The sequence below is a fragment of the Oncorhynchus mykiss genome, chromosome 27 (genome assembly GCF_057628025.1).
Source record: "Oncorhynchus mykiss isolate SJ-2025 chromosome 27, ASM5762802v1, whole genome shotgun sequence".
NCBI lineage: Eukaryota > Metazoa > Chordata > Actinopteri > Salmoniformes > Salmonidae > Oncorhynchus > Oncorhynchus mykiss.
Window position 1 is genome coordinate 28,350,190 of NC_143048.1, and position 12,311 is coordinate 28,362,500.

Below are 12,311 nucleotides of genomic sequence, written 5' to 3' on the forward strand. Positions count from 1 at the left end.
ACTATCGGTAATTAGCTCTGCGGGTCTCCCTGGAACTCCAGGCCACAGCAACAGAACATTCCACCCCGATATGCTTTTTCCTCCTTTGGAAAACCCCCCCACAGGCTAACCTCAATAAACAATGTTCCCAAGCTGCAGATGACAGCAGGGTCTCTTGGGTTGAGGCTGGAGGGAAAAAGAGCTACTGAACTTGTTGTTTGTTTTGGTGGAAGCTGTTTCAGCAGCCCTGGCGTCTCAGAGGAGAGAGATGTGAGGAAGAAGAGCTGTGTGAGACAGGCTCCATCCCCCAAGAGAGACTCGGAGAGAGATAGAGCTGGTAACAGAGAATCGAACACAACAAAAGCTTCAGCCCCATGAGACTGCACCCTTAGACAGACTGAGAAATAAACTGACTTTGTGCAGATGAGAAAGTTCTGAAGAGGCAAATTACTTCAATAGGGATTTGAGAGCAATTTGGCAGGCTGGGCCCATCGTAGCACCAAAATGTAGCTGAAACTCTGCTAACAAGTAGAGACCTCAACAAGATAAGTGAAGTTAGTTCAAATTACACCCCACACACACACACAAATGACTGGAGTTATCATAGAGATGCAAAAAGTGCTGTTTGTGCATTAGCAATTAACATCTGTTTTTTCACACAGTGGTCTGAAAAAGGGGTCCATGCAGTGTGGACAGTAGGCCTACCTCAGGCATCTTCACGGTTGGCTGTCTGGGGGGCAGGATGAACTCCGGTGGTGGAGAGAGGGTACTCGCCTTGGGAGTGATGACGGCAGGAGGAGGGGATAGAGCCGAGGACTTGGGAGGGTTAGGGTAGAGATGTGAGGCCTTGGGGTCTGGGATGAACCCTGCAGCGGAAGAACTGGAGGAGGACTTGGAGGTGGGAACGGATGCTGAAGGGGGAGTGACAGGGGAGGATTTATAAGAGGGGACAAAACCAGCAGATGGGGAAAGGGGTATATATTTTGGGACTGGTATGAACCCGGCAGGTGAGGACATATGGGTCGATTTTAGTGGTGGGACGAAGCATTGCGGGTGATTGGCTGGAGAGGATTTGGGAGCTACAGTGATAACTGAAGGAGTAACAGCAGTGTATTTTGGGGCTGGTGCAAACCCTGCTGGAGGGGAAAGAGGGGTAGATTTAGGTGCTGGTACAAACCCATTTGGTGGGCAATGGGGGGCTGATTTTGGTGCTGGTACAAACCCATCAGGTGGGCTAAGGGAGGCTGATTTTGGTGGTGGAATGAAACCTGCGGGAGGGGAGAGCGAAGAAGGCTTTGAGGCAGGGATGAAGCCTGCGGGTGCAGACTTGGAGGGAACCAAGGTCAAAGTAGAAGCAGTAGGAGGAACTTTGGCAGGTGCCGCCAACACGGGAGTCTTATCTTCCGGTTTTGAAACTGGGCCGACTTTAGGGCTAGATTTAATATCAACCAACTTTGGACTTTCTTTTTCCTCTCTTTTCACCGCTTCCTCCTGTTTTTTTTCAGGTGGCCCATCTTTGCGTGTGCGAGGGCGGTCCCTGGTCCTCCCGCGGACCATGAGGCTGGCCAGCCCAGCTGATATATTGTCCTTCTCCTCTGTCTTGATGGTGTCGTGCTTGAAAGAGAACAGTGGAACCTTTGGGACCTTGGGCACAGATCTTAGCACTTGCGATAGCACCAATTTAGGAGGTTCAGGGGCAGGTTTGGTAGGCTCAGGAGCTGGAGCATACTCCTCTTCTGCAGGTAGTACCTTCCTCACCACTCGACGTACCACCTTCACTACCTTCTTGCGGGTAAGGCTCTGATCATCGTTGTCCAGGTCTGGCTGGTTGGCACTGCCGTTGGCAAAGCTTCCATTGACGGCACTTCCATTAACGGATCCGTTGGGCTTGCTGTTCCCGTTCAGCACAGGCTCAGGGCTAATCATGGAAGCTCTGAGTGGGTCAGGGCTCCTGAAGCGTTGTGCTGGCATCTGGATCGGAGGCACTGGACTTTTGAAGCGTTCAGGGACCTTTACATCCCTGCGTACCCTGGGTGGTGAGGGACTCCTGACCCTGACCCCGGGCGGTGTCTTGGCCGGCTCAGGGCTTTTACTGCAGAGTAGGCCCCTGCCAGGCTCCAGACTAGGCACGGACTGGGAGCGGATACTCATACTGCCACTGTCGCTGTCTGACTACTCACACAACAGGGAGGGAGAGAGCAGAGCAGCAAGACACATGAGGAGAAACCAGAACAGACTTAAAGTAAACTCACGCAGTTCAGCTTAAAGCCTATGCAAACTCCAATTTTGTTACTCAACCAAAAACCTTATCTGAGCAGCCCTGTGTTTGTCTGGATCGTCTGATAGTGTATGTATGATTGACCAAAGAGATCACAGGTCCTAAGCATTAGCAGGATTGTGTCTACTGCGCTTGTTTGCTCTCCTGGACAGGCATGCTGTTATGCTCACCCAACTGCCACATGCCTGCCCAGGTCCTGAAATAGAACAGGATGGGTTGATATGAGAGGTGGTGCGTGGAGGTTTCAGATTGAGATAGCAGAGGTGTCTATGGGTGATGACTTGGCCCCCTCTCTGCACTGGAGCACAGCGCTTCTAATGAAAGAGCTAATGACACACACCTTCGCTCAGTTGCAGCTGCTATATCCCTCAAACACACACACCTGTGCAGAATCTTTCTCCCAGCTGCATATCACACGCTAACACTGTCCTTCCTAACCTCACTCCCCACACTAACTGAGCATCGTGCCAAACACACTGTCCTTCCTAACCTCCCTCCCCACACTAACTGAGCATCGTGCCAAACACACTGTCCTTCCTAACCTCACTCCCCACACTAACTGAGCATCGTGCCAAACACACTGTCCTTCCTAACCTCACTCCCGACACTAACTGAGCATCGTGCCAAACACACTGTCCTTCCTAACCTCCCTCCCCACACTAACTGAGCATCGTTCCAAACACACTGTCCTTCCTAACCTCCCTCCCCACACTAACTGAGCATCGTGCCAAACACACTGTCCTTCCTAACCTCACTCCCCACACTAACTGAGCATCGTGCCAAACACACTGTCCTTCCTAACCTCACTCCCCACACTAACTGAGCATCGTGCCAAACACTGGGAGAGGGAAAAGGTCAACTGTGGTTCGCTTTGCAACCAAGCTGCATTAATTGAGAAAACTGGATATTTGGAAGATATTCAGAAACTCTTGAAGGGCAATATAAGTTGACAAGAAACACACTTGTTTATTATCAAAACCAATAGCCTTCATCAGGGAGTCAGACTGACTTGCCTAGTTAAATAAAGGTAAAAAAAAAATACATAAATAAATAAACACGTTGGTTTTAATAATAAAGTATCGTCCCCCAAGAGTTGCTGAATATCTTTTATATTTGTGCGGATGTTGCATATTATAAACTGCCTGTTTGTTAATCTTTAGGCTATGTTGGGATATGGCTGCAATTCCCACAGCGAGGCAAGAAACTGTCATTTGAAAATAAAGGAATCATACTATTTACAAAGCAATTATAGAAGCCAAACACAGCGTGGAACACCAGGCGTTTGTTGTGCAATTAAAAAGTGCAACCGTCTGTGACATTACATCCAGAACAGAAAAATAACACCGCTCTTCCACGTTGTGCCTGTTTTCACATCTGCTTGTTAATGAGTAACTGTCTCCTATTGTGGCGAGAAAGACACTTGTCTGGTGTCAGGAGCTACCAGGGTGTGTGTGGTTCCAATGGCTCAGTTGGTTGAAGCACAGTACTGCTGGCAAACCTCCAAGTAAGAGACCAGTGATGTGACAGGTACATCTCAATAGTCTGAAGCTTCCTCTCCTCCTCAGTGAGGTTACCATAATGGACTCCAATCCCCAGAAACCTGTGATCCCTTTAGTCACACACTCAAGATTCCTGCTTAAAGGGATATTTCGGGATTTTAGCATTATCTACTTCCCCAAAGTCAGATGAACTTGTGGGTACCATTTTTATGTCTCTAAGTCCAGTATGAAGGATGTCAGAGGTAGTTTTCCAGTCATTGCGCTCACGCTAGATATCAACTTCCTTCACACTGCCAAAATCCCGAAGTATCCTTTTAAGCCTACAGCAGGGCTATTCAATTCCAGTCCTGGAGGGCCAAAACACTTGTGCTTTTTGTTTCTACCTGGTAGTTAATTGCACAAAATCAGTACCTGATTAGAAAAAGAGAATGCAGAGCAGAAGTGTTTTGGCCCTCCAGGACTGGAATTGAATAGCCCTGCTCTAAAGCTTGACAACATGAGAACGATACCAGTCAACTTACACCCTGGTTTGAAGTCTTGGAGCCTGGTGGTCTGACCTCTTCTTTGACCTAAAGAGTTCGGTAAGACAAGGGACTGAGGTCAAAACCTAGGACACTTAGAAGTGGTCACTCGCCAGGGGTACTTGCAGGAAACACTCCCTCACTGCACAACATGCAAAACATACACCATGCTGCAAACCTGGATGTATACTATGTGGAAGCGCTATCACTTACCATACCACACACCACACAGTGTCTATTTGAACGTTAAGGCTAATATTATCCACAGACACTAATCTGTAGCCACAAAGGAACATTAATATGGCCCATTGTGATGTAATAGTGACACCGAACTACAAGACCTGCTTAAAAAGGCTTTGGGTTTATTTTTGATGTATTTATCACTATGATTTTTTATTTTGGGTAACGTTTCGGGGAGGCATCCATTTACTGTGGAGCTACAGGATGTGTTGTGATGGTCAAACAAAATGGCAGTCAAACAAAACGAAATCTACAGCCAGCATGGCAGTCAGAGCTCCCCCAGAATAAAGAATTTGAAGCAATATCACGGACCTCGTTATTTTGTCAAAGCAAATGACTCCAGTCAAGGTTTTTCCACGGTGAGTCAAACACTGATATTGGATCATGCATCCAATGACAACGGTTACTTTTAGCACACTGTCAGAAAACCACAGCAGAGGCATGGCTGTCAGACCACAAGCGTTCAACGACGTGACACTCTCAAGCCACAAAATTGACTCTTAGTGGAGGTGTGATACATGCAGGGCACACATTTCTACAGACACCAACGTAACCCACCCCATGTCCCCACACCAACGTAACCCACCCCATGTCCCCACACCAACGTAACCCACCCCATGTCCCCACACCAACGTAACCCACCCCATGTCCCCACACCAACGTAACCCACCCCATGTCCCCACAACAACGTAACCCACCCCATGTCCCCACACCAACGTAACCCACCCCATGTCCACACAACAACGTAACCCACCCCATGTCCCCACAACAACGTAACCCACCCCATGTCCCCACAACAACGTAACCCACCCCAACGTGCTGTGAGGAAAACTGAACAGGACTTCCCTTTTGCTCCCAGAAGGAAAAGCGCGATGAAAATGCCATGTTGGTTGCACTGATGTCATGAGCTGTGCAGGATGAGGGGGGAAGAGGGGGAGGGCAGGAATGGAGAGAAGTGCTGGACAGATGGATGGATCTTCACAATTGAGGCCAAAATCACAGTTTTTTCACTCTAGGGGCCGTAACCAGTGGGATAGTGAAAGACCACGTGTCGCAGGAAGTGAACTGATCAAGTCTAGGGTACAAAGAAAAGCAAGAGATACAACAGAGGGATAAGGGCTCTCCTAAATATACATGAACATACATAGCTACATGCATGAACATATGATTTGTGTGATTTGTGGCACACAAAAAGTATCTAGGAAATGTTGATGTCATCACAGTAAAAAACAAACAGAACACCAATACATAGACATGACCTCAGGGATATTTCTATAAAGAAAACATTCAATGCCAAATACCAGACTGTTGAGAAGCTGCAGTGAGGCGGGTTACAGCACCTCCCTGTCCCTGCTGAGAGTATTGAATCTGTGGGTTAAGTGGGGGCCTTTACTCATAATCACATCTGGCTGTTGCTCAAACATGGTGCCAACCAAGACAGGCCCTGTTCCCCCAGACTCCCTTCCCCATGCCCAGGCCTCCTGTCCCAAGGCCTCCTGCACCATGCCCAGGCCTCCTATCCCAAGGCCTCCTGCACCATGCCCAGGCCTCCTGTCCCAAGGCCTCCTGCACCATGCCCAGGCCTCCTATCCCAAGGCCTCCTGCACCATGCCCAGGCCTCCTGTCCCAAGGCCTCCTGCCCCGTGCCCTGGCCCCCTGCCCAGCCCCATGCCCAGGCCCCATGCCCAGGTCCCATGCTCTACTGTATGTCTGTGTATGAGGAGCAGCCCTGGTCGTAATCCTCCCCCCAGAACAGAGAGCTTTAGTGTGGGTCAGTCAGTCTGTAGCCCTGGCTCCGGCTCTCCCACAACAAGCTCTAATGTGTCTATAATAGGGGAGGTTGCTGAGGTCTGCTGTGGACACTGGGCAGGCTCGGCCAGGCAGGGGCCAGGGAGACAGGACAGGGCTTTTTTTAGGAGGAGCCACGTGGGCATAACGCCTCAGAAGCCAACTTCAGGTTGCACAGCCAGGTTGACTCTCTAGTTCCCTCTCAACACACACACACACACAACTGTACACGCATACATATAAACACTGTTTACACAGAGACACACATAAACATGTACAAAAAACACCATCACAAACATGCACAGTGAGCCATCTAACCTGGATATAGCATGGTAACTGACACTCTCAGGCAAATGTGACTCAGCCACTGTTTTGGGAGAACACCAGTGGACTTAGCTAACAATAACAGAACAAAGCCGTATTGACAATACTGAATCAGTGCAGTAAAGAGATAGGGCTATGCTATAAATAAAAGCTGAGGAACAGACTTTAATGTCTATTAGTCACTGTGAAACATGACAACTGCCTTTGACTGACTCGGACAATAAAAGCAGAAATGTACATAGCCTGATAACAAACGTGGTTTGATTTCATATGACAAGGAAGAGGGACAGTCATCTCAGGGATCTACAACTCAACCAACAGTGACAAAACAACACTGGACTTGAGTAATCACTGGTCCACTGAGAGAGAGTTAGAGTTAGGGCAGCCAGTTGGTGTTGACAGAGGAAACAGCACACACTCTTTCTGCATCTCAGATCCACTTTGTACTGTAGACTAGGGTCAGGCTGGTCCCCCAACAACAGAAAAGGGAAGTCAACCCACAGATGGCACCCTACACAGGAAATCGCAGGATAGCAGACCCATTTTCCACAGATGGCAAACGTTGTTCTTCAATAGGTTCTCTCTCAAAAGTTGGTCAGAACAGCAGAATTTCCACAAAATATAAATGGGTCAGCATTGCTAATAGCATAGCTCACTATACCAAGTACCAACACACACTGAACAGTTAACGTGTCTTTTCCAACAGGGGCAAGACTCAAAAGACACAAAGGCTCCATTCAACTTCTGCCCAATCTGCCTATGAAAGCCAGTTCCAAACAGCTACCATCACAGCCTTCCTGGCAATCACACTCCTTTCACTTCTACTATTACAGAATTCTACTGGCACACATGCTAAAGCACACAGATCAAACCAAATGAACCAAGTTACATTGGCTAGCACTACACCAAGGCCTCAGGCAACAGGATGTTAGAATAACTAGCTAGCATCTCCAGAGCCAAAATGGCTCCCCTTAGCTAAGCTCAGTTGCAGAGAGCGATGGCTAGCCCCTAACACTTTCAGCCCTAAAAATAGTGTTACCCATGGTAGAGACGGCACACTCAGCCCACAGATTCCTCCACAAAAGGCCTATTGCTTTCCCCCAACAATCCTAGAACCACGGCTCCTCCTTTACCTGCTGTCTTCTGTGTAGGTGAATAGTATAGAGTTAGGTTTGGTAGATCCAATCCTTCCCTGACCGAAATAAGCCCTTAAAACACAGAGTTAGTTGAGAGTGTGTGAAAGAGCTGAGATAGCCGGCAGACTCACGTCACGTCACACAGGGCACAGGCTGGGGAGAGGAGCCCCCTGATAGGCTGACTATTCTCAGAGAGACAAGGCAGGGACAGCTGTCACGATACTAGGGTCCAGGCGGTTAAAAATAGCTCCCCAGAACCAACACCGCTGCCACCAATACCTCCCCTGGTTCCCTGGCTAGCCCCCCACCCCCCTCAAGAATTCAGGCCAACTAGCAGCCCTCTCTCTCACGACAATTGCTGTCTCCTCAATTGCTCTGTGAGGACCCCAGTGAAGTCAGTCAGTATGTGTGTGTGTGTGTGTGTGTGTGTGTGTGTGTGCGCGCGCGTGTGTGTGTGTCAAACCTCTGTTGTGACTTATTTGAGGAGTGATGGATCTCTGGTAAATGTACTGTAATAAAGTGTTTTTTTGTTAAACAACAACAAAGACAGTCTACTCTGAGTGTGTGTCCTACATACCTGAAGGTGCATGTGTGTTTTGATTATGAGGGAGGCGTAGTCTTTTCTCCTGTGGTCTGCAGGTCTGTCTGAGGCTGGGAGTTGCAGAATGAAATGCGGAAGAGGGGAAACGGAGGAGAAAACCAGAAGCGCTATGACACGGGGCACAGGAAATGATACGGGGCTTGGTGCCTCCCTCACTCTCACACCAGGGAAGAAGCATGCTGTAGAGCACACTGGGTACAACATTAGGTTTGAATCCTCACACATTCTCTCTCTCTCGATGAGGGGAACTGTATTAAACAGTCAACAAGTAAACAAACAGTGGTGCAGTGTCACTAAGGGAAGAGGCACAGAATACCATATTGATACAATCCAAAGGAACATAAATCAATGCTATTATCTACTCACACCCTCTTCACAAAACAAGCCCTCGGGCCACTTAATATAATATCCAAACTACTTCTCATTATAGTACTATTCTCAATGTCATATCCCTAAACACCACTAGAGGGCAACACTTCCTATTCAAGGAAGGCCTTGTAAATGTATTCAATGCCCTCACATAGCCACTTGGGGGAGGAAGAACACTAAATATAAACCAGCCTGTATGTTGTGTGACTGCAGCAGCAGCACAAAGACAAAGAGCTGATTCTTCACCAATCATAACAAAGTGCCGTCACTCTCCAGAGGAAGAGAGGAAACTAATCCCAATCATGTGCGCCACAAAAGCTTAGTAATAGTATGACACAAGGCTAGGCGGTGTGGGGAGTGAGCTGAGGGGAATCTGGGCAGATCAGTGTTGTACTGTATACTGGACAGGCGTTGCCTGCAGTGCTGAGGGAGAGTGCTTCTAGAAGCTGGCCAGAGAGGTGTGGTTGGATGAAGGGTGGGAACTGCTGCTCAAGGCTGAATTTAGAACATGGAGAATAGAAATACAGTGATGTAACTGAGTTTGAGTGTGTGTGGTTGCATGCATGCTACGTAAAATCCCAGGACATCTACAGTATTAGGAAAGACTGCCTTCTCGTCTTGTGCACCAGTGACATGGAATAGTCTACAACCCATGCTTCATCTAGATATGTTAGTGCCACTGAATGAACTTCACATTTTGATGCGTGTGTGTGTATGGGTGTGTATTAATGCATAATAACCTTATAGATCACTGGTACAGTATAGTACACATAGACCTATCTGATTTCATGACATGAGCATTGTAACAGTAAATAGAAGTTGTTTCAGGGAACACTGATGGTGAGTGAGAGAGCGAGCCGGGAAGTGTGTCCACTGGATGATGTGTGTGACGGCGCTCCCATCCTGCTGTACGCATGGCAAACAGTAGGATCCAAGAGGAAATGAAGGTATGAGTTTGTCAGCTGGGAATAACAAGAATAACATGCTGCCTATGACACGCACAGAGGTGGAATGTCCAACCCCCTCGACACTCAACTGCATGGTATTCAACACAATATTCACTGTACCCACGGGGGGGGGGGGACGATAATGCCCTATATTTCACAACACACATTTTCATTTCAAAAACAAAATCTGGATTACATTTGATTAAAATTCCTATCAATTCAGAGAAAGAATCCGTCGGTCCCCCTCCGGACGAATTCCAATTCAGTTGACAGGAATGTAAAATGAATTGACCCATGCTCTGGTAACACACACACACACACACACACACACACACACACACACACACACACACACACACACACACACACTATGATTTCCTCTCTAATCCCTAGTCTTCCAGGTTGATTGGTGTGTATGAACCAGGATGTGAAGGGAAGAGTGCTTCTGTAACACTGTGACCATCTGCCGCCCAGGCCTGTTGACAGGAGAGCCTATCCTATCGAGGAAGGGTATTAGGGGAATAACACAAGTCATCGAGGAATGAACCCTCTCAAATCAGTGCCAAGCACACTCGTTTTCCAGCGCTGTAGGTCAGTTGTGTAACATGGTCATAATAACACAGTCCTCTAGGATGTGTAAACGTCCCTGGCTCCTAACAATGACTGACGTCCCCTGAGGGAGACACCCAGGGACTAACCTAGTTGTCAGTCATCAGACATGTCCTGGCCAGCCTCGACATGTCTCCCATCATACACAGACGAGTACAACTGAGGGCTGTGCCATATTATGGCCAAAATATAATATCCCAACATTTTTCTTGTTTTTTACGGTATGGCGGTGTTTTTGGTTTTAAGGTTCTTAATGTTTTATGAGTAGGGCATGACCCTAGGATAACAACAAATACATTCTGCATGGTTTTAATGGGCTTTCTCCATTCTAATTTTATACTCAACCAAACTAGATGAAAACTGAAAGTGAAGTAGTCCTAATTGTAGAACTTGTTGTTTTAGACGGTAAAAATACATACCGTTATGTGGATCCATACCAGTATACCATTACACATCACCTCTAATCCAAGTCCTCTACCATCACACACTTTACTCATCTTTCACATTACTACAGAAAGAGACACACACACACACAAAGTCTACATAAGCCCACAAACACACGCTGTTGTTTGTTTAAGGTTTTGTCTTTAAAAACTCCCAAAACACTGACTCAAACAAAGAATAGCCACAGCCAATACCCTTTATGGTAATCAGAGGAAAAACATTAGGTCCACACACACACACACACACACACACACACACACACACACACACACACACACACACACACACACACACACACACACACACACACGCACACACACACACACATACTGACTGACTTCACTGGGGTCCTCACAGAGCAATTGAGGAGACAGCAATGGTCGTGAGAGAGATGTTATGAAAGCTATAATATGAAACCAAATCGGTCTTCAGCAGTCCTTATGAAGACCATGATGTTATGTTCAGAATAGAGCTCACTATCTGTCAGCTAGTCAGTCCTTATGAAGACCATGATGTTATGTTCAGAATAGAGCTCACTATCTGTCAGCTAGTCAGTCCTTATGGAGACCATGATGTTATGTTCAGAATAGAGCTCACTATCTGTCAGCTAGTCAGTCCTTATGAAGACCATGATGTTATGTTCAGAATAGAGCTCACTATCTGTCAGCTAGTCAGTCCTTATGGAGACCATGATGTTATGTTCAGAATAGAGCTCACTATCTGCCAGCTAGTCAGTCCTTATGGAGACCATGATGTTATGTTCAGAATAGAGCTCACTATCTGTCAGCTAGTCAGTCCTTATGGAGACCATGATGTTATGTTCAGAATAGAGCTCACTATCTGTCAGCTAGTCAGTCCTTATGAAGACCATGATGTTATGTTCAGAATAGAGCTCACTATCTGTCAGCTAGTCAGTCCTTATGGAGACCATGATGTTATGTTCAGAATAGAGCTCACTATCTGTCAGCTAGTCAGTCCCTATGGAGACCATGATGTTATGTTCAGAATAGAGCTCACTATCTGTCAGCTAGTCAGTCCTTATGGAGACCATGATGTTATGTTCAGAATAGAGCTCACTATCTGTCAGCTAGTCAGTCCTTATGGAGACCATGATGTTATGTTCAGAATAGAGCTCACTATCTGCCAGCTAGTCAGTCCTTATGAAGACCATGATGTTATGTTCAGAATAGAGCTCACTATCTGTCAGCTAGTCAGTCCTTATGGAGACCATGATGTTATGTTCAGAATAGAGCTCACTATCTGTCAGCTAGTCAGTCCTTATGGAGACCATGATGTTATGTTCAGAATAGAGCTCACTATCTGTCAGCTAGTCAGTCCTTATGGAGACCATGATGTTATGTTCAGAATAGAGCTCACTATCTGTCAGCTAGTCAGTCCTTATGGAGACCATGATGTTATGTTCAGAATAGAGCTCACTATCTGTCAGCTAGTCAGTCCTTATGGAGACCATGATGTTATGTTCAGAATAGAGCTCACTATCTGTCAGCTAGTCAGTCCTTATGGAGACCATGATGGTATGTTCAGAATAGAGCTCACTATCTGTCAGCTAGTCAGT

At 47.0% G+C, this 12,311-nt stretch overlaps 1 protein-coding gene across 23 annotated transcripts in view; it reads right to left on the reverse strand.

Annotated features, from left to right (window-relative positions):
• LOC110507883 (unconventional myosin-XVIIIa) overlaps positions 1 to 12,311 on the reverse strand; it is a 168,947-nt gene that overhangs the window by 83,166 nt on the left and 73,470 nt on the right. For 6 of the 23 annotated variants that reach the window (XM_090223801.1, XM_090223795.1, XM_090223794.1 and 3 more), the window contains exon 1: positions 8,343 to 10,693. The exons of 12 other annotated variants lie outside the window; for them this stretch is intronic. In XM_090223801.1, coding sequence (XP_090079927.1) covers positions 8,343 to 8,591 — 249 coding nt within the window. In that variant the 5' untranslated portion in view covers positions 8,592 to 10,693. Of the gene's footprint in view, positions 1 to 684; positions 2,152 to 4,277; positions 5,593 to 7,762; positions 7,921 to 8,342; positions 10,694 to 12,311 lie in introns of those variants that run through there. 5 more of the 23 variants (XM_090223783.1, XM_090223781.1, XM_090223780.1 and 2 more) reach the window with 2 other exon arrangements.